Raw genomic sequence first — 22,886 nt, forward strand, 5'->3', positions numbered from 1 at the left:
GTATTTTCAAGAAAATAAACTCCCAATGAAAGCATTACTAATCCTTGAAAATGCTCCAGCCCACCTACCTGGTCTTGAAGATGACATTCTCGAGTTCAAATCGTGAGAGTCCTCTATCTCCCACCCAACATGACTTCAATCTTGCAACCTATGGATCAGCAGGTCATTTCCAACTTTAAAAAGCTTTACACAAAGCACTTGTTCCACCACTGCTTTGAGGTGACTGAGAATACAAATCTAAACCTTAGAGAGTTTTGGAAAGATCACTACATCGTGTTATGTTTAGGCATTATTGACTTGGCATGGCAAGAGCTTACAAGAACCTTGAACTCGGCATGGAAAAAGTTATGGCCTGATGTTGTTGTAGACAGGGACTTCGAAGGATTCGAACCAGAGACCGAGACCGACACCGAGATAGAAGCGTTGGAGTAGATTGTGTCCCTTGGGAAGTCAATGGGTCTGGAGGTAGATGAGGGTGACATAAATGAGCTCATTGAGGAACATGAAGAGGAACTCTCAACTGAGGAGTTGAAGGAGCTACAGATGATGCAACATACGGAGCTTCCGCAAGAGATTAGTAGTGAGGAGGAGGTAGAGTCGAAGGAAGTGATTTCTACAAGTGAAATTAAAGACGTGCTGGCAATGTGGGAGAAGCTTTCAAGTTTCACTGAAAAGAAACACCCAGAAAAAGTTTCAACTGGTCGTGCTTCAGCACTTTTTAATGATACTTGTCACATTCCTGTAACATTTTAAAAGGCAGGCAAAAGCAAACCTCTTGGGATAGATTTTTATTCAAAAGTCCTACAAGTGAAAGTGCTGAAAGTGCAGTCAAAAAGGCAAAAGCAGGTGATAATTAAATGAAAAATATGTATTAAGCTTAGGTTAAGTTTCAAGTTAAGAAAGTGCATTTTTTTTAAATTAAATTTTTGTGGTTTCATTTTAAGTAAAGTGCAGTTCTACTTTTGTTTAAAGTTAAAAAATGCAGTTTTAGTTTACATTTAGTGTTAAGTGCAGTTTTTTCTTCTACGTGTCTACAGTACCTGCATCCCTTCCTCCCTCCTTCGTCCTCCGCCATTCACCTCCGTTAGCCGCACTCGTCTGTCTCCAAGGTAAGAATACAGTATTAAAATACCGTTTTTGTTTTTTTTTTGCCTGACCTGTGGTGGCGCAGTGGATAAAGCATCGACCTGGAAATGCTGAGGTCGCTGGTTTGAAACCCTGGGCTTGCCTGGTCAAGGCACATATGGGAGTTGATGCTTCCTGCTCCTCCCCCCTTCTCTCTCTCTGTCTCTCCTCTCTCTCCCTCTCCCTCTCCTGTCTAAAATGAATAAATAAATAATTTAAAAAATTTAAATTAAAAAAACACCGTTTTTTGCCTGACCAGGCGGTGGCGCAGTGGATAGAGCGTCGGACTGGGATGTGGAAGGACCCAGGTTTGAGACCCCTAGGTCGCCAGCTTGAGCGTGGGCTCATCTGGTTTGAGCAAGGCTCGACAGCTTGAGCCCAAGGTCGCTGGCTCAAGCAAGGGGTTACTCAGTGTGCTGAAGGCCTGCAGTCAAGGCACACATGAGAAAGCAATCAATGAACAACTAAGGTGTCGCAACGTGCAAAGAAAAACTAATGATCGATGTTTCTCATCTCTCCGTTCCTGTCTGTCTGTCCCTATCTATCCCTCTCTCTGTGTCTCTGTAAAAACAAAACAAAATTTTCTTTTATTTCATATATTTTGTTATGCATTGATAAAGTATACATGTGTTTCTTAATTAAAAACATGTCTTTTTTCATAATTTAGGATGGTTTGGGGATGTTTCACAGGGCTGGAACAGATTAAATCTATTTCAGTTATTTTAAATGGGAGAAATTTGATATACAAGTTGACTGACTTACGAGCTCAGTTACAGAATGAATTAAACTCGTATCTCAAGGTACAACTGTATTTCGAAGGAATGACGATGCGGGAAGAATGCCATAGTAGAGCAATTTAAGAAATGGGAGAGGAAGAACTGATAGGAGTTTAGGCAACTAAAGATATTTGGCTGTTAGAGAGAGCAAGAGAAATGGGATAGTAGCTAGAGGGGGTTTTTGGAAATGAGAGAACAGATTTAAAAATTGTAGTGTTAATTGGAAAAGTCTAGCTGAAGTAAGACAGGAGATAATGAAGAAAAGAAACAGTTTAAGAATAAATGTAAAGAAATGAGAAGATAGGACGATTTGAGAAAGGCAGGATGCTCTGGGGTAGAAGGAAATATGGCAAATTCATGAAGCTCAAGTATATATATACAAAAAAAAATAAGGGGAGAGTGGTGGGAAATTGCTCAGAAAAGGGTGGGGCTACAAAAAAATAAGGGGAGAGTGGTGGGAAATTGCTCAGAAAAGGGTGGGGCTACTTTCCTCTACTGTAAGAGGAAAAGAGGTAAAGGGGGTACAAGAATATCTGATACTGGGTAGATGCTTATCTCGTCAATTCCCCTTCTCTGAGAAACAGTAAGAAAGCTATATAAATTACTTTGCTATGGCTGCCTTAACAAAGTACACAGAGAACTGGGTGTCTTAAACAACAGAAATTTATTTCATCACAGTTCTTGAGGCCCGAAGTCCAAATCAAGGTGTCAGCAGGGTTGGTTTCTTCTGAGGAGCTGGTCTTTGACTTGTGGATGAACATCTTCTCTTTGCCTTCTTAAAAAGATCAATCAGATTGGATTAGGGCCAAACCATATGACCTACTTTTACCTCAGTTGTCTCTTTAAAGAGTCTATCTACAAATGGAGTCACATTCTGAAGTATCCAGGGTTAGGGCTTCAACATGAATAAGGAAAACACAATTCAACCTATAACCAAGAGTAAAAAGGGAGACAGCACCCACAGAGATTCAAAGTGAAAGGTTTAAAATGGTTCTAAAGAGTCTTAAATAGTTCCAAATTAACTATAAATGAAGCAACATTTTAAATGGGCACTTAATTTCAATTTAGTTCAAAATAAAATTTTGGCTTAAAATTTCACTAAAATAAAGTTTTATAAAATATAAATTATATTCCCAGTTCTGCTAATAAGCAATGTCCCTTAAATATATGTGGCTCTATCTTTGTTATTCTAAAATGGAAACATATATCAAAGAACAGATACCGTATTTCCCCATGTATAAGATGTTCCCATGTGTAAGATGCAACTTAATTTTGGGACCCAAAATTTGAAAAAAATGTATTATATAAAGTTATTGAACTCAAGTTTTATTCATCATAAAATTGATACAAATCCTCATCACTGTTAAAACTCCCATCCATCAGCTTGTCCTCCTCTATGTCTAATGACAAATCAATGTCTTCAACAATGAGCACAAAAACAAGTGTGAAAAAGCGGGAAATGCAAGTAAAAAATTTACAACCACTATACAAAAGGCACCCAGCTTTTAGACCCCTAAAATTTTGAGGGGGAAAAGTGCATCTTACACATGGGGAAATACGGTACATACCTCAGAGTATACTAGAAAGAAAACTAACTTGAGAGCCTGACATCCTGGTCTTATTCCTTGCTCTCTCAGCTTAATTTCTCTGAAATTGAATTCCTCATCTTAAAATGGAATACAACTAAATGATCTTTTTTGTCCCTTCTAAAGTCCTATAGTTCTATGAAATGAAGTAAAATGAAGTTGCTTTGAGAATAAATGTATTGTGGCATTAGGAAAAAATACATTATTTAAAATATTTGCCAATAAAAGTTGTATGCTTCCAGCATACTAAAATATTGGTCTTCCATTTCTACTTTTTTTTCTACATCCCTCTCTACTCCCAAGTCAATATTATCCTTATGGTTAAAGCTGTTTAATATGCCCTTTTCTCACGTCTGTTGGCTTAAGTACTTGATGCTGAGTTGCAACAAGATATTACTTCTTTTGTTATATATATAATTATCTACTTAACTTTAAGTGATTATATTCTGAAATAGCTTTCCTAGTATGTCTAAAGTAAGAGTGTTCATGTTTAAAAAAGTTAAGTGGTAGACAAATTAGTCAGAAACATGTATAGTTAAAATAACAGAAATCAAGTTTATTTTTCTCATGTAGTAAGTACAGAAGTTGGCAACTGCTCATGTAGGTTCAAGTGTTCAAAAAATGCCATCAGGGGTCTGGGATCACCCTAATCTTTCTAAGGACACGTCTTTGAAATATAGCTTTTAATTCTCATATTTGCCATTTCATGGCTGTAGGTGACTATTATACCTCTAGGCATGTTGTTGGACAGAAGGAGGAGAAAGAGGCAAAAAGCTTCATCTCACAAAGCTTTGATTTCTTTAATTTGAAAGGAAGGCCCTTCCCAACATTCTTCTGTTCATTTCATTAACCTTAACTAGTTCATATGCCCACACTTCTAGATATCTCGATTGTCTAATATGGTGGCCATGAGTCACATTCAACTATTTAAATTTCAATAAAGTTAAATTAAAAATTCAATTTCTCAGTTACCCTGGCCATTTTTCAAGAGCTCAAGAGCCACACATACAGCTAATGTGCATCATTCTAGACCAGGGGTCTCAAACTCAACTCAGCATGTGGGCCGCAGAGCAAGATCACAGCCGTTCGGCAGGCCGCACTAGGTCTACAAAAGGCAACTGTTACGCAACACTTTTCTCACTGCAGTTGAAAACAAAAAAAAAATCAGTACAACAAGCACAATCGTACATGCAGTTTGCTCAGTGTCACAAAACGACCAGAAACTGTAGTTCGCATCACAACTGCTGTTAACTAAGCTAATATCTAGCTAGGATGCTAGAGAAATGAAAAATACAAGTAGGCCCCTAGGCTTACTTAATTTTATCCAAAATATTTTGAACTTCGTGGATTAGTCTGCGGGCCGCACAAAATTGTTCGGCGGGCCGCGAGTTTGAGACCCCTGTTCTAGACAGTACAAATACAGAATAGTTCCTCACCACAAGAAGTCCTGCCTCTCATATTACAGACCATAAAAAAATGAGGAACCGGGATCTCTGCTCTTATCAGAACAAAATAAGATACTATTTATAAGGAAGAAGTGGAGGTAATATTTGGGCAGGAAACTGCCACAATAGCATTGTCAGTACATTTAAATATTTATTAACTGACTGACTGAATTCTAGAGAGAGAGGAGGAGGAAGAGAGAATGAGAGAAACACTGATTTGTTGTTCAACTTAATTATGCACTCACTGATTGACTCTTGTATGTGCTCTGATCATTGATCGAACCTGCAACCTTGGTGCATTGAGACAACACTCTAACCAACTGAGCAACCCAGCCAGGACCTGATTATTAAATAGTACATTTAAATTAAAAGTCTACAAATTATTACATATTAATGATATCTTAATAAAAATTTTGGGCAAGAAGGTATTAAAATTAGAAAAAATAAAGTGAAACTAAGGCTGATAGTTATGAGGCACTATATTACACAAATATAATTGCTAAAGCAAACACTATTCTAGTGACTGATGGGAGAAGAAGGTTAAAGAGAAGAAAGGTAGTAGAATAGTATTTGGGCACTATTTTCTTTGTACCAAACAAATTTGAATTGGCTAATTATGCTGAAAATGCAGTTACTAAATTCATGGGCAAAAAGAGTACATCTGGTGATAACAAAGATTAGTTGAGAAGAATTACCTTCATATGAGTAGGTATTTAATATTTGTTCATTACTAATGGCAGAATAAAATGAAAAGGACTGCATCATGAAAGAATCAGAATATGTAGGAAGAATAACAGAATAACTCGAAAGGTTAAAATGCTGATATTGGCAGGTTTTATTCCTAAAGACCTTTAGGTTGTCAATTCCTCCGTGATCCCTATTGGCCCAAATTCAGCAGTGACTTGTGAACAGGAGTTTCTGTATAATATTAGTATAAATAAATAAGACTATGCATATATAATATGTATTATATGTAGCATATATAAATTAAAAACTAATACCATCAATGAATATTTTCTTAAATGAACAATTGTTTATCCTAAAAATTTATTTTGTCTAAACAAACTGTTTAACTATCAAAGTTCTTTCTAGTCTACTGAAACATGCAGAATACTGTTGAGAATAGTGTAATGGTAGATTATTATGAAAAGAAAAAAGGGAAGAAATTCCAATTATTATTAAGGAGGTAATAAGATATGAGGACTGTAAAAATTTTTCTTCTAAAGATAGTTTATTTATTTTTTCCTAAAGTAAAAATTACTCAGCCATGGAAATCCCTTTAATTCCTGTTCTCCAGAACTCCAAATATTCTTTTTATGTAATTTAAAGGTTAAATAAATATAACTTTCATAAAGGTTAAATTTGCATTAGCATATATGATCCTTAAAGCATTTTATAGGTAACAATCTAACCATGTTCTATGGCAAAACAAATTTTACAAAGAGATATTGCTGAATTTTAGAGAATGACATACGTTAGCATGATTTAGCAGAGTAATGTTATAGTACATAAAACCATAGCCTACTGAAACACAAAGCAAAAGCCAACCTGACACTAAAAGAGAACAAAAATAATTTGCCAGTATTTTGCTCTGTCAGTTATATATGCTATGTATTTCGATCGCAGATAGGAGTTAACTAGAAATTGAGTTCTAAAACAATATCTTCACTACTTAAGTATAACAAAAAGAATATGATCTTCATATGCAAGTTTAATAATTCATGGTTTATTTAACAAGGCTATTTCTATATCAGATGATGATTTAAAAACTGTGATATTAAGAGAATAATATACAATCAGTGAGACTCTTCTTAAATTTTCTTCCATAAACTTTCCCCATCTTTCTGCTTAACAATAAAAGACATTTTTAGGTTTATATAAACACATTCTTTACAATTGCCTTAACAGAAAATTAGTATATAAATAGCACTGGGCATTCAGTTAATAAGTCACAGGCTAATAAGTTCAATTGTGCAGTTGTGAAATGTAATGTGAAAGAGTTTTTGAAACCTTAAGACTGGGTAATCTGCAGTGTTTCCAACATGTCTTCGACTGCCTTAAGAGAGTATTTGGTTTCCTTCTTACTTCGACCTGCAAACTAATTTTTAAAAATGCAATTAGGCTCAATTTCAGTGGTAGATTCAATATCACAACCTTACCTTCACATTGCTAAGGAGTAAACATTATTTTATCACTAGCATGAAATCAAATGTTTTCAAACAAAGGTAAAATATAAATGTAAAGTACTTTCTAAAGTACTTTACATTTTAAAGTACTTTACATTTTAAAATGTACTTGTACATTTTAAAGTACAAGATACCTCTAAAATTATTTCAAGTTGATCCTATTTAAATTTTTCCAGATTTATTAGTTGACTGGGTAATATCATGCTTCTCCAGCAAAGACCTGTCAAATAAAACTTTGTTACATAGTACAATGATGTGAACATACTTTATAATATATATTTCTAGTTTAAGTTGTAATTTACTATAAATGTATATAAAAACAAACTGGAATTGGAGTTTACATTGAAAATAAAAGATAACATATTAAATACTATCTTTATATACTTAAACCAAATTCATGACAGATTAAGTTCAATATAGTGCACATAATCAGTGGGGAAACACTGTTGAATATGCCATGCTGATTTCAAAATGTTTTCTAACTATACCCACCATTTATCTGTTTAACACTCCAGATATACAAGATAAGTAAATGATCCTTATGGGGCTAGGTTTACTATATCTATATTACTTATTTTCCCCATGGTTAAAGAATTAACATTTACAACACATAGTATTTTCAATTAATATTTAAGCACTCAATACATTTTCATGTGACTGATCTTTCCTTCAAATATCAATGCTGTCTTAAGTACTTAGTACTTGATTTATGATGTGTTCCTTCTCTTTTGTAATTAACTTAATTTGGCAAACTTCTCATGACCTGTTGAGAAATATTAAGTGATCAAGCACAGGTAACATCATAGAAGCAATAGGTTTTAGGAATTGGTAACCTGCCTCTGACCTCTCTGGCTGCAGCTTAACATTATAGTTCCCTTACTTCCTAAACTATTAGCTTCTGTGGCTGAAGCTCATTTGACAGAGTAACTAAAGGGGATGTCTAGAGGAAATGCCAGGAAAACAGAAAAATCTCGTAAGAATCAAGATCCCTTTAACTTTCTTAAGACACTACTAAAGAATTCAAATGTTAAACATACAGACATACAGGTCATAATCACAAAATATGATAACAGCAATACCACATTTAAAACTTTGCTTTTTCATAATTCAATTTGGTGAATCAAGGATGTGGTGTGTGCTTATTGCTCCCATTATCCAGTTGATAAACTCACTTTCACAAGGACTCACCAAGAACAGAAAGCCTTTTCTTTTACAACTGGCTATCCAAAGTAAACAGGAATGGTCCTAATCAGACACTTAAAGGTCTTATTCTAAGGAAAAGCTTTGATGGGTTGGGGGAGGGGTACAAAACACGATATCACACAGTAACAAGTTACATAGCACAAAAAATAAAAATAAAATAAAAATTCCTGTAGTGCTGAAGTCATAACAAGTATTTTAAAATACAGCATTATTCTTGTTTTATACTTAAACAAAGTAAAATAGTAAATATGAATCTGTGATTTTCTTAAAAATTAGCTAATAAAAAATATCACCTAGGTTTGTGTATCAATACTATTGACGAGTGCTACTTAGAATGAACCAAATAAACTTATTTGTCAAAACAAATAAAAAGAAAGTTGGAAATATAAATCAATCACTTCAAATTTTTCTTGACATGCAATTATTTTGTCTATTCCAGAATTATATGGCAATTTAACTGATTAAGCCAGAATCCTATTTTTCCCCTCAAATCATGATTTAATTTTCTATTTCCCAAAAGGATAGTAACAAAATCACCTCCACAATTATAAGTAACATATGAATCACTAGCACAGATAAATTTAACAGTATACCAAAGAAGCATTTATCTGGAAAATTATTGTGTATAGGTTCACATTAAAGTTTTTCATGAGCATTAATCAAACCTGCCTTCCTCTACTGAACATGCTAAACCAATTACCTAATTGAAGAGTAAGCAGTAGCCATATTCTGTTTCATTATTAAGTAGAAACAAAGAAAGAAAAGCAGTTCTTAAAATCTCATTTTCTCTAATTTATAAATGCCTAGAAAAATATTACAATAAGGAATATTTTTCTTTATTGTTTATACGCCTAGACATGAGTCATGAAGTTCTCATGATATCAGAGATTTACTTACTAAAATGTCAATCTCTGAAAATTATACTTTTCCACATTAATCACAAAGTCAGCATTTTTGTTTTTATAGTTAGATTTTGCTTAAGTAAAATTCTTCTTTCATAATTCCCTGTTGGAATTATAGTAATAAAAATTTGATTACCAAATAATAAAAATTTTATTATAAAATTCAAAGGTCAATGATTATCCATTGGGGTAAGTCAGGCTAAAATTTACCTTTACACAACTGGTGGAAAATAACATGGGTATACAAAATAATAGGATAAATAAAATGGAACACTGGATGGATAAATCTCGGAAACATTCCACTGTGTGAAAGAAGCCAGGCACAAAAGAGTACATATCCTATGATCTCATTTATATAAAGTCCTAGAACAGGCAAAGCTAATTTATAGTGATAAAAATCAAATCAGTGCTTATCTGCAGTGTGGAGTGGGCTGACTGCAGAGTTGCAGAAGGGAGCTTTCTGGAGTGATGAAGATACATTCTGTATATCTTATATGAGGTGGTGCTGAGAGGGGAGTATATATATTTGTCTAACTTAACTGCACATCTAAAATGTGTGCATGTTATTTTATGTAAATTATACCCCAACCAAGTGGATAAAAAGGCAAAACAAACATAAGCAGAAGCATGGGGTTATGGAGTTAAACAATCGTGTAATAAATTGCCAAATATCCCACCCATCTTTTTCTTCCCATTGAGAAGTAAAGTACTGCACCCCTGATCAAGGTTGACCATGTGATTTACTTTGCTCAGTGGAGGACTAGCAACATCTGACACACACGGAAGCCTGCAAAGCCTTTGCACACTGGACTTTCCTGTTTGCTGCTCTTGGAACCTTGGGACCACCATGTGAGTAAATATAGGTTAGACTGCCTAATGAGGGGCGCAGGCCCAGCACTCCCAGCAGATAGAGCCACGTTTTAGTTTTTTAAGTGAGGCTATCAACCACTAGCATAAGGAAGAAATGTAAATAAGCCGAACTGAGACTAGCAGAATTACTCAACTGAGCCCAAGCCAAACAGCTTACCTACAGAATGATAAGCAAATTAGTCATCATTATAAACCATCAAGTTAACAGAGGGTGAAAGATACAAATATTTATGAAATCGGATTCACAGAAAGAGAACCTGAGCCTCTGTAGAAAAAAACACAGAACATGTAAGCTTCAAAAGCAACAAGAAATTTTATTTAAAACCTGTTACTGGTGTCTAGAGGCAGAAATAAATTGTGCACAATGGGTGATTCTTAGTTGAGGAGAATTGGAAGTTGTTTTATAGAAACCTGACATGACCGACTAAGTGATGTGTTAACTTCCAAGATTACAGAAACTGGCAAAAACTAATTGTACTACCCTGCTGTACAGAGTCAAGAAAAACCAAATCATACCTTCAATAAAGATGCACAAACCATCTGAGAATTACGGAATTTATACATAAACCATCTGAGAATTACAGTTTATAGTGCAAAACTCAAAGAGTGAAGAGTGTAAGTGAGGCTCTCAGAGCTCTTTCTAAAAAACACTAAGACCTTACAAAATAAGTCTGTGAAAAATATGCATCTAGTAAGATACCATACAAAATTTTCAATAAGAATGGCAGGGAGGGAAAATATAACTGAAGAGTACAGCTTAGATCTTTCAGTGGCTTGAGTTACTGAAATGATGGAGTTGTGGCTAGTGGTCAAGCGCATCTCATAAGGTAGGGAAGGGCATGCTTCCCTGCTTCTGTTACTGAAGAAACAGGAAAAATGGGGGGAAAACCCAAAATGAACAACAAAAAAAAACTATGAATTTAGTTATTATTAAGAACTTTAGGTCTGAAATGAAAAGAGGCAAGTGAGAGCAGAATATTAATTGTTTACATGAGAAAATATTAAAAAAGGAGTTAGAAACTATAGTTACTGATTTAGATACTTGATACTGGACACCTCTTTAAGAGGCAGTATACTGTGGCCATTAAGAACACCAACCAGAGTCAGATCTGCCTACATTTGAAAGCAGCTCTGTCACTTCGGGAAAGTTATTTAATCTTTCCATGTTTTACTTCCCTCATTTGTAAAACAGGAAAAGTACCTGTTTTACAACAAAGTTCCTATAAATGTTTACTACTGAAACTGTTATGGTTGTATAATACTATAAATCAATGAACATAACAGGCATAATCAAATGAACTTATAACATGTGATTAGCAAAAATAATGTAATGTGTATTATTGTGATTTGGTAAAAATTACGTATTAACTCCTTCGATCCTCTAAGACTTCTATTATACCCATCCTGAAGATGAAAAGCAAGGCCCAGAGACGATATATAATTAATCCAAGGTTGCGTAGCTAATAAATGTCGGAGCCAAACTCTGAAGCAAACAACAGGGATCTATAAGCTCTGTTCTTCTCTAAACTACTACATGGTATGGGCTTCCATGGAACAGGACCCATGACAGAATGAGGAGATGGACAGAAATACTCTGGGTAGCTCAAAGGGGGGAGACTGTCTCCTATTTCTCATCACACATATAAGTATCAGTTCCAAATAGTGTCTGGATCTAAATGTGAAAAGCAGAAGGAAAAAAAGACTCTAAAGATATAACAATGAGTAATAAAAAATTTCTTAAACAGAACATAAAATGCATAAACCATAAGGAAAGATAAGTTTAAACATATTTAACCTCAGAACTTCTGTTCATCAAAGTCAATTGCAAGTAAAAGCAAATAAGGAGTTGAAGAAATTTGCTACACATATAATAAAGCTATGCATAATCAGAAAACTAAAAAACAAAAAAAAGTCATAAACCAATGAAAAAGATAAGGCTTCAAATGGTCAAAACACATGAAATAACTGTTGAACCTTACTAGTTGCCAAGCAGATGTAAAATAAAACCACAAGATACCACACACACACAACAAAAGTGCTATAATTACAAAAATTGACAGAATCAAGTGTTAGTAAAGGTGTGGAACTGTAAGAACTCTCTAATACTGCTGGTGAGAGTATAAATAACTGATTTGGAAAACAAGCTTATCTAGTAAAGTTAAATATACAGATGTCCCATTATCTAGTATTTCCACTCAAAACTATACCATCAGAAATATGTGTATGTACACCAAAAGACCTGTGAAACAATATTCACTCTGTTATCAGAAAGCCCGAAACAGAAAATAATCCAAATGCTTATCAACTGACTAAATAAACGTATGTTCATATAGACTATCGTACAATGAAAATGAATAAACTACAGACATAAAGGATAAATCTGTTAAACATAATAGTGATGATGGCTAGGCAAATAAAAATATACTGTGTAATTCCATAAAGTTCCAAAAGGCCAAAAGCTATGGGACTACTAATCAGTACTCTTGAGGGGGGCAGGAGTAGAAAATAAGAGGCACCATGAGAGCTTTGGAGTACTGTAATGTTTCCACTTACTGATCTGGATACATTATCTTGTACAGTTCATTGAAAAGTACTTTTTGATGGGTTTCTCTTTACTATTATGTTATAATTTAATAAAAATTGATTTTAAAAATACAGTCATCCCATGTCAAAAACACACTCTCTAAGGAACTAGTTGCTTCTCAAAAATGTCTTAAAAACAATGTAGTCTGCATACCATTCAAGACACCAGTCTTATCTTTAAGCTCTCTCTAAGCCTACTCTGTATGAATCCATTAGAGATTTGAGCTATTTCAAATTGCATTTGAAGAAGCACAATGTACCTAATATTTATAAGTATTAAGATTTATATGTCAACAAAACTAACATTCTCTATTATATACATATAATGAAAATACACAAAGTTACCTGAAATGATATGATCATGGGGGCACTGAGTCTCTTAACCTTCCCAACCTCCTCCAAAGGGGAGTGCAAAAACAAACAGCACCAAAACCAAAATTAAAATAACAGAAAACAAAACCAAAGACAACTTCTAAAAAACTACACTGCAGGTAATCTTCCAAAACCCTAGAACGTGGTTGTATCAACAATAGCAGGATCTACAAAAAATCACCAGCTGTGTGGTTGGAGCAACAGGAATTAAAAGAGGACCATCTAGGACTCTACAAGCCACAAAAAGAAACTCAAGTGTACACTGATGAATCTGCGAATGACCTGCAAAACCAGGACAGTCTCAAAGGCTCTAAATCAAAGAGATGTGCAAAACCTGCATTCAAACATAACATTAAACAAGTCTAACCTTCACCAACTGCAAAATATCTGAAGTATCTAGCAAATACCCCCTTCCAAAAGGAACCAAAGCAAACAAACAAACAAAATACAAAAACAAAACAAAAAAAACCCCTCACACTGAACAAAACTACAGGAAACGGAAACCACATGAGGAGGATGGAAACCTGGGGGTAGCAGGAGAGATGACTCAGATAAGGGAGGGGAAGGAAGGTAGTGATACCCAGAGGGAGCAACTCCCAGAAGAAAACACAACAAAACAAATAACAAAACTCAACAGTTAAAGCTGAGAGCAACAGCTCCAAACTCAAGATCTATGTAGAACTCTAGCAGTTGAACAGACAACTGAAGCCTGTAAATCTTTCTGAACCAGACCTAGTTCTAACAGACAATATACAGAGAGGTCATATTTGAGTTACATTAACAAAGAGGAAGCTACAGGGAAGTCAAGTTGGACAAGTTATGTGGTTCTATCTCTGATTCCCTTACTCCAAAAAAACCTTCTCCTAATAGCCCAAGAAAATTATCTCAGTGAAACATGGGAAACAAGAAAAATAATATGAACTAACTCCATAAAAATTAACAGAAGAAAAAAAAAAAAATGGCAGATAAAAAATTTAAAGAAAATGAATGATGAAGTGAGAAAGGAAAGGTAATAAACTTATCATTGGAAACCTGAAAAAGAAAACTTAAGCAATCAAACAAAAAGGTATAATATTTAAAAGTATAATTTTAAAAGCAAATTTCTCAAATTAAAAGAGAGCTGACTCCACATAGCCGATAGTATATTTGAGAAAATTAGCCTCAAAAGTAATCAGCAAAACATACTATAGTATTTTTAAAATAAATTAATATTCCTTAGGACAACCATACAAAAAGTCCCAGTCACTTATAAGGGGAATAAAATCAGGATGGCATCAAACTTCTTGACAGCAATATTTTATCCTAAAAAACAACGGAACAATGTTTAAGAGACTTAGTAATGTAAGCCAAAGATTTTATAAAAAGCCAAATCATCCTTCAAATATAGAATATGGACAGATAAGTTAAAAACATGCAAGATATAAGATGTTTTTCCACGAGGCCTTCCTGAAGACTCCCTTAGGGACAAGCTTCAAATCAGAACATGCAAGCAGAGCACATAAACTCTGTTACAGTCTGCTTAGCTTACTTTGAGGCTTTTCTTCTTCCTTTTTCATTATTTGAGATCCCTGGTTAGTAATACACTCACATACCCAATTTATTCCAAAATGCATCCTGCAATTTGTTTATCCTTTCTGGATTTTCAGAATTACCTTTTAGTTCCCAAATGCAGAGCTACTGAGATTTCTAGATTGTAAGGCTAATTATGGGATCATAATAGTAACAGACTCCTCTTGACAAAAAGAAAAGTGATCCAAGTTAATTCTACACAGTTAAAACACATTTGATAAAGGCCCAAAGGCATAATAATCCAAAGACAGGCATATGGCTTTGTAGTCTGTAGAAACAGAAACAGTAACTAAGAAATACAATACATGACCAGGTCTAGATTATAACATAAAATGATCAGTACTAACCTGATAAGCTCTGTTTATTTGGCTAGCTGCCCAACTAGCATATTTCATGTTGTCCTTTTTTGTTTTAGCACTCGCTTTTGGATTAGAAGCAATATGACTTGCTGACTAAAAACAAAAAGAGAAACATCAAAAACAAAATGCCTTTTTTCTAGCAAGATAATTAAAAATGTAAGGTCACAGTTGCTTGAAATAACTTTTTTAAAAATTGTACCAAAACAATTTCTAAAATAAAAATAAAGTGAACAAAATTATGTTTAAAAATCACAACATATATTAAAATACTGAATATTGAATATTAAAATAAGTAATGGAAAAAGAAAGGATATCTTAAATAATATCTAAAATTATTTATTGTCTACTATAGTTCTTAAAAGTAAAATTCATTTCTTTCCGGAAAATTATGTCATTCGTTTCTTCCTGCCTTCATCTCTGCAATTACTTCTTTTCACTGAGCCCCAAAGTCTTTGAAAGACTTTCATCCAAAGTCCATGAAAAGACTAGGATAAATTCAAGTTTCAAGGAACTGGTCTATTACTAAAAAGTATATTTTTAAGGATTCTGAGTGTTGAGAGGGGTTCATTTTATATATATATATATTAAAGCTCAGCAAATTCTTCCTACCCCAAAGCTCTTGTTAATTCACTTTTCTAAGCCTTTTATTTGGAATACAGAAATAGGAATTTTTAATTACACGCTCCCCACAACTTCCAAACTGTTTTTTCTATACCATAAAAATGTTTTAATTTGACATTAGAGACTTTATTTCTAATGCATCTTTTACTGCCATAGTTTAAAAATATACAATTTTAATTTAAGGTAAGAAATATAACAATTGTGGGCAAAATCCCAAGAATGTCAAAATAATTAAGAAACAGATAGTATGGAAAAAAAAAAGAAATAGTACATATCTTTGTTACTATTTCATTTTATAAGGGAAGATTTTATTTCTAATACAATAAAAAACATTTTACAATGAAATTTCAAATAGATAGGATGTATGACCATTCCAAAATAAAATAGCCTTATAGCCTATTACTCATAATTAACTAAAATTCATATGCTTATAAAAAAAAAGGAGAAACTATTGGACAGGATAGTTAATGGATTTTAAATGACAGATTTGGTAAAATAACATTAAACATGCATCTTAACTCACCATGTAAAGTCCAAACAAAGCTCTCATATTTCTGTTGTTCAGTTTCAATGCCTGTGCAAAATACTTTCTTGAAAGTTCAAGGTTTTCAAGTCCACCTTGGGTATATTTAACCTGTAAAAATTGTAGCATGCTGAAACTTGTTTATTTTACTGCTTTGAAATATAGCATGTTTCATCATACCATAGGCATTAGTAACTGAAACTGCTGTTCTGTAAACAAATGCAAGATATTTAAAAGATTTCACTTTAAATTTGTTTAAGGTAATCTAAATTTTAAAGCATAACCTCCACCCAAAAACTATTCTATTATCAATCCTTTAAAATAAAGTCCTCCCATGTTTTCTTTGAATATATGTACCCTGATTTATTGATATCACCCCATTAACATTAATAAAAATTTATTTAAAATAAATGAAGTCCTTCTAACTTTATAGGATTAAATTAGACTGGAATCCTTAATAGTTAGCAAATAAGATAAATACTTACTACTTTCCAAAATACTAACCTTGATATGAATTTGCTACAATATAAATTTAAAAATCATAACCACTATAAATGTCTTAGAAACCATTAAGTGGTGACAACTGTGGCATAATTCATAATTAGAAAAGAAGATAGCATACAAATAAAAAATACAAGAATTTCACTGTTTTAAATAGTGCTTTTAACTGAGAAATCAGTATTTCCATTATAGTATTAAAAATTTAAACTTTTACTCCCACATGTCAATTTTCATCAGATGTTTTAAATATTTATATACTTGCCTAACATTAAGGACATAATCTTAGTTCCAGAGTAATACCCAAACCAACAAAAATAAAATCACAATTGTTGGTTTTGAAAACACTTACTTCAGCATACTGCTGACAGTATAAGTGGTTGTGTGGATTAGTCATCATGAGCTCCTCTAAACAAAAGGCTGCTTTAGCGTAGCTGAAAAATACCAAGAGGAGAAATTAATTTTAAGTTATAAATTTTATATTAGTTATGTTTTAAAATAATTCTAAAACAATTTTAGTGATGTTAGACATTTTATACCCTAATAGCTTAATTAATAAATGACTTATCCTCAATTCATAAATACAAATATTTAGTTTTTTAATGAAATAAATAAACAGAGGCTTAAGTCCTAAAGCAGTCCATGAACAATCAATATATTGTATATATTATACTTTTTAAAACTGGGTCACTGCAATGATATCCAAACATTATTAACAATGTAAGCTTCAAGATCTTGAATCAGGTTAGATATAAAATAACTTCTAGAATTCTACAAATCATTTAATAAAATAATCAACTAGCTAAAGTATAAGAAAATAAACATTTTATTAAATACTCTCTATTCACTAAAAATACTTTACAAACATAAATTTACCAACATATTCTATTACAAAGACTTTTCATGACTTAAGTTTATCATCAAGTACAAAATCATAATAAAGTTGTAAATTTCTAAACCCATGAAAAGTAGATCAAGTTAATGGCACTGATATACACTCTACTGTTATTTAATCATGTGGAAGAAACAAAAATCTTGCTGAAAACCTAAGAAAAGAACCGCTGCAAAGGGCTCTGGAAAAACTGTTTTAGACCATGTGACTATAATACCCATTAATATATTTTATATGTTTAAAGTCATATGAATATCCTCACTTTTTACAGGAAGTCATAAAGAATATGGGTGTCCTCAGATTTCTTCCCAGTGAGAAGATGAGAACAGCCATCAGAAAAAGGCTTCCTACAGTCAGTTTTGGCATTTGTTACCTATATACAAAGGAAAGGTATCTACCTGTCTTTATACTAATGTCAATATACTTACTTTTCAAAATAAATATGTTGCAATTTAACACGTGACTGGTAAGTTTTTATCACATGCTCATTATGTATTATTTAAAGTAGACGCAGACAGTAAATTGAAACAGGGTGTGCCACTCCAGTCTATGCTCTTAACCACTATGCAAACTGTCTATAAGCACTACACACCACAATGAAAAATTGTGGTGGTGATGAAGGTTTCAATGGTAACATAAAAACCAGTACGACAATCAAATCCAAAGGGACTGAGGAACCAAAACACCCTGCAGCTTACACCCAAATCACAGTATTTTAGATTTATGAAGGTTCCTATAGATAGACTCTTATCAAAGATCATGCAGCTAATTTAGCCTTTTCATTTCTTTATCCAAAACCTGGTTCTTGACATATGATTGGTATATAACAAATGACAGAATAAATGTCTAGAACAAAATTACTGACATAGTATTTATTTATCTAGCTGATATTTACTTATCATTCTGTAAGACAAGAAGAAAGTGGACTCTAAACATGTAACGTCACCAAAAAGATAGTTGTCCCCTTCTAAATGTTTCCTTTACTCAATAAAGTTTTTGAAGTTCTTCTGTTCCTCATAAAAATGAATGTATTTGTCCCTAGAATGCTTTATCAACATTTGATTTTTCCTTATAACATTTTAATAATTCCATTTGTTATAAAATTTCACAGTAAGGCTGGACCTACAAAAAGAAACTGTCATAATTAACTTATATATACTACAAGCTGGTGCTTACTGATAAAAGATCTAGTTTTAACTACAAATCAAGTAAAAAACTTAAGTGATTTTGTTTTTAAAATGTATTTTTGTTTATAATATATATTGATAATGCTAACATAAATTATAACTGTTTTATATTTAAAACAAGTATCTCAATATGGTCAATTGGTTTAACACATACCATGTGAACAACTAAATAATAAATCAGGAGCAAACTTAAAGGTAATTTAAAGATATAAAAAAATACAGGGCAGAATTCTATATGCTCTTTTCTCTCTATAAAAGCACTGAATAGACTTATATGAACATTTTACTGTGGAAATTTAGAGTAGAATTTTCTATATCTAGACTAGCAATGATACCTGTGACCCTATAATATTTAAAATAGCTTATAAACTATTCATATGCAGAAATGTCAAAATGTTAAATACATCTAGCAATTCCTAAAATGCTACATTTTTGCCACTGTCTCTTTAAAAATGTGCTAAGCTACATTCCACAATAATTTACCACTTCTACAAAAAAAAAAAAACAACAACTCCTACCTGCTACAAAGACTTGCCCAAACAAGTAAAAATAAATTAAGTGAACAGATTCTGGCCTTCATTTCAAAAAATCTAAAAGATATTTATTTCTACATCCTCTAAATCTGAATATTCTTTCTAAGTGTTCAATTGAAAATAATAAATGGTCATTTTGTAAATGATCAGCTTTATTTAAGACCAAAAAGTTTTATGATACAAGATAAAAAAGAAATTCAAACACAATTATCATTTCTTCTAAAAAGAAATTTTTCAGGTGCTTTTCTGTCTTTGTGTATTTTAATTTCTTAGAATTTTTTCAGTTTATTTCTCTTAAGTGTACATTAACTCTCAATAACTTTAGAGAATCAAAACAAAGCAAAACTGAATACAACCATTATAAAGAGAAACAAATAATAAATTTAATGATAGCTTAAAAATAAAGTATAACCTCTTTAAGAACTAAATAAAAAAATATTATAAACACTCAGAACTAGGTGATACATTTATATATAGTTCTTAGAGGACAGAAAACATGAAAGCAATATAAATGGAAATATCTGACCATCTAAAAATAAAATGTGTCTGTATGTTTAAAAAATGACTATGAAAAGACATATAACAAGGATATACTTCTAAAAGAACAAAGGTTCCAATAACTTATATAAAGAACTCTTCAAGAATTTTTTAAAACGTGTAACCAATTTTCACCTACTAAAATTTGCAAAGATTAAAAAGAATGATAGCACCTGTGTCGTTAAAGGGACACTAATTATTGCTCTTGTGAGAGTGAACATTAGGAATGATTTATCAAAATCCCTAAAAATGTGCATATCACTTCATCAAGTAGTTCTACTTCTAAAATTTAGTCCAAAGAAATAATTAAAATAATAAGTACAGCATTATAGTGAGAATAAAAAACAACCTTTATATTCCCCTAGAATATAAATTAAGAAAACTAGGTTACATTAATAAGATGAAATAATATAAAGCCATGGAAATCACACTGTGAATAATTTATTGTGATAAAAATTTTTGACAAAATATAACTAAATGAAAAGCATTAGGCTACAAAAGATAATTCTATTTTAGGTTTTAGTTTGTGTCAAGAGGCATTAAAAGTAAAATATAAACTACAGTTAACTTAGGATGATGCAATTACACATACATTTTGTCTTCATCTTTATTCTTTCTGGGGTTTTCCAAATTTTCTGTATTAGGTATTTAATTTAAAAAAATTTCCTTGATGATATGAAATATTTTTAAATGGTTTTAATCACAGATCTTCAAAAAGCATAAAAACATTTTAAATAACTGTCATCTGTTTTACAGACAAAATAAAACTTGTTTTTGCATTCTAAAAATTCAGTACATGTTATTTAAATTATATACTGCATATTTTATAAATATTGACTTATAAACTATGAAAATGACATTATCACCATTTAATAAAAATATACTACCACTCTTACATACATAAAAGAATCCTGAGTATGTTTACACACATGAACACATAGCTTACACGTATCTTACTGAATATGATTTGGGAAATAATTTCATACAGGAAAACAAAGAGAATCTGATAGTCAAATGTGGTAGAGAACTGAAGACTGCTTCCCAGAATATAGTACATATTCATTATAAATGATGGCTATAATTTTAATTTTAGCTCTCACTTGTATTAGAACTGTGCAGTTAACTATCTTAATTCTCCATTTCACATTACATATATAGCTCTGGGCAAAGACAAGAGACAAGTGTCTTCATTCTATTTTATTTCCTGTGTCAGCTACTTGTAGTACGAGAATGAGATTATTCATGTATAGCAAGAATATGTGCATGAGAATGTGATTCTATTCTCTCTATACGATGGAAAGAAACAATGTGATATACTTCAGATTTAGAAGAACTAAAAGAAAAAAAAAGTCCTACTTCTAGATGGAGGTTAGCGTTAATGCTGTGATATTAGAAAACTTGCACTAAGACTGGGCTAATCCGCTCACACTGGGATTTCCTCCTGTCACTGCAGCAATAAAAAAGCTAACAAAAACATTAAATATCCAATAAGCCAGTTCCTACAGCATTCAACATTCTTGATTATTCTTGTTTTTTACCCAGGCAACAGAATGCTTCTACTTTGGAAAAGCTGATTCTCTTAGTACTAAGACTAATAAATGCATACAATTGACAGAATTTTTAAACGGCAGGGAGTATAATACTCTTTGTATTCAAAGAACAATTTAAAATCTAAAAATTCACAATTTTGACTCACTAAAAATAACCTTAGCTCAGCAAATACTGGCCTTTCTAATTCCAAAAAATGCCTTATGTATTTGAAAAAAAAACAAAACTTATTTCCCAAACAAAAATAATTTAGTAAAACATATACGACCTATTAAAGCAATTGACATATTATAACCAAACACATCGTTGATATGTTATTTTTTTCATTTAATTATTTTGTTCATTTAAAATGACATGACTCATACCTTCTCACCTTTTTGCCAATCCTTCGGAAACCACTAAACCTTCTCAACTTACATTAGTGATGAAAACTGTGCTCCTAACAAAATTTTATATGTGCTTAACAACTTACTCATGTTCATTGATATAAAGTTCTGCAAGTTCATGCCAGGCTTCTTGGTCTCCAACAAATCTGGTGAGAGATAAAGGGAAAAAAAGTAAGTGTGTAGAAATGTGGTAAATAAACAGCATGGAGGCAAAAAGGAAAATCAAATGCAAATTCCATTTTAATTAAAAAAGATTTATCGGAATAACAAAACACAATCCTCTTGTAAGACACTCACTGTTCCAGATATTCATTCAGTTCCCGAATGGCCTCCACATTTTTTCCCTGGGCTTTTCGAATGGCAATCTTACGCTTTCTTGCAGCCTATGGGTTGACATTAATAAAGGATTAGGCACTCATGATTCTCGGGGTTTTTGTAAAGAAGGTAATTTGACTGTGCAAATTATTATCTCAATGCCAGTGAAACTCCATTGTAGAACTTCTGCTTAGTGGGAGTTTATAAACATACCCCATGACATCCCACCAGGGAATTCAAACATTCCTCTAACAATCACATACGCTTTACTTTTGATGTACACAATGTATGCATCATTTCATTCAAATAAATAACCATCCAGATTCTGATAATTACAAGCCAGCAGGGAATCCTAATCTTTATCCAGCCTAAAATCCTTTACTCTCGTCTCATTCACAAGATCTGTATCTTAAGAGACAGAGGGATAGTGGAGATTAGAAAATAAATCTCACCATGGCCATTTGAATGTCATCATACAAATATGGTTTCTGACAACTTTTTCCACAATTTTAAGACAACAATCTGCCTAGGAGTTGTTCAAATGATCAATATAGGTCCTATAAGACATATTTTAAAATTAACAAAACATTTAAACTTGCATTTAAATTTTTTTAAATAAATGTAAAAATCAATGACATTTATAAATTCATCAAATATGCCAAAATAATGAAAATATGAGAAAGATACATCAAATTTAAAAAAATAAAGATATCAAGGGAACTGTGGCAACATGGAATAGATCGTAACATAGGCTGTAGCAGAGTGGAAGAGGTGGAAAATCAAAGCAGAGGGTCCCAGAGGTGATACCTACACTGAAATAGGGCCAGTAGACATTAAGAAAACAGAGAAAATTGTGTTGAGGACACTGCT

The 22,886-nt window shown here is 32.4% G+C and overlaps 1 protein-coding gene across 2 annotated transcripts in view; it reads right to left on the reverse strand.

The window, feature by feature from the left end:
* Positions 1-2,546: 2,546 nt before the first annotated feature.
* Positions 2,547-22,886, reverse strand: part of EMC2 (ER membrane protein complex subunit 2) — a 56,569-nt gene continuing 36,229 nt past the window's right edge. The window contains exons 6-12 of one of the 2 annotated variants that reach the window (XM_066265816.1): positions 21,999-22,084; positions 21,788-21,847; positions 16,971-17,052; positions 16,121-16,231; positions 14,965-15,069; positions 6,943-7,030; positions 2,547-2,673 (exon numbers count right to left, since the gene is read on the reverse strand). In XM_066265816.1, coding sequence (XP_066121913.1) covers positions 6,944-7,030; positions 14,965-15,069; positions 16,121-16,231; positions 16,971-17,052; positions 21,788-21,847; positions 21,999-22,084 — 531 coding nt within the window. In that variant the 3' untranslated portion in view covers positions 2,547-2,673; position 6,943. Of the gene's footprint in view, positions 2,677-6,942; positions 7,031-14,964; positions 15,070-16,120; positions 16,232-16,970; positions 17,053-21,787; positions 21,848-21,998; positions 22,085-22,886 lie in introns of both variants that reach the window. The other variant, XM_066265815.1, reaches the window with a different exon arrangement.

This window comes from Saccopteryx bilineata, chromosome 3, assembly GCF_036850765.1.
Source record: "Saccopteryx bilineata isolate mSacBil1 chromosome 3, mSacBil1_pri_phased_curated, whole genome shotgun sequence".
NCBI lineage: Eukaryota > Metazoa > Chordata > Mammalia > Chiroptera > Emballonuridae > Saccopteryx > Saccopteryx bilineata.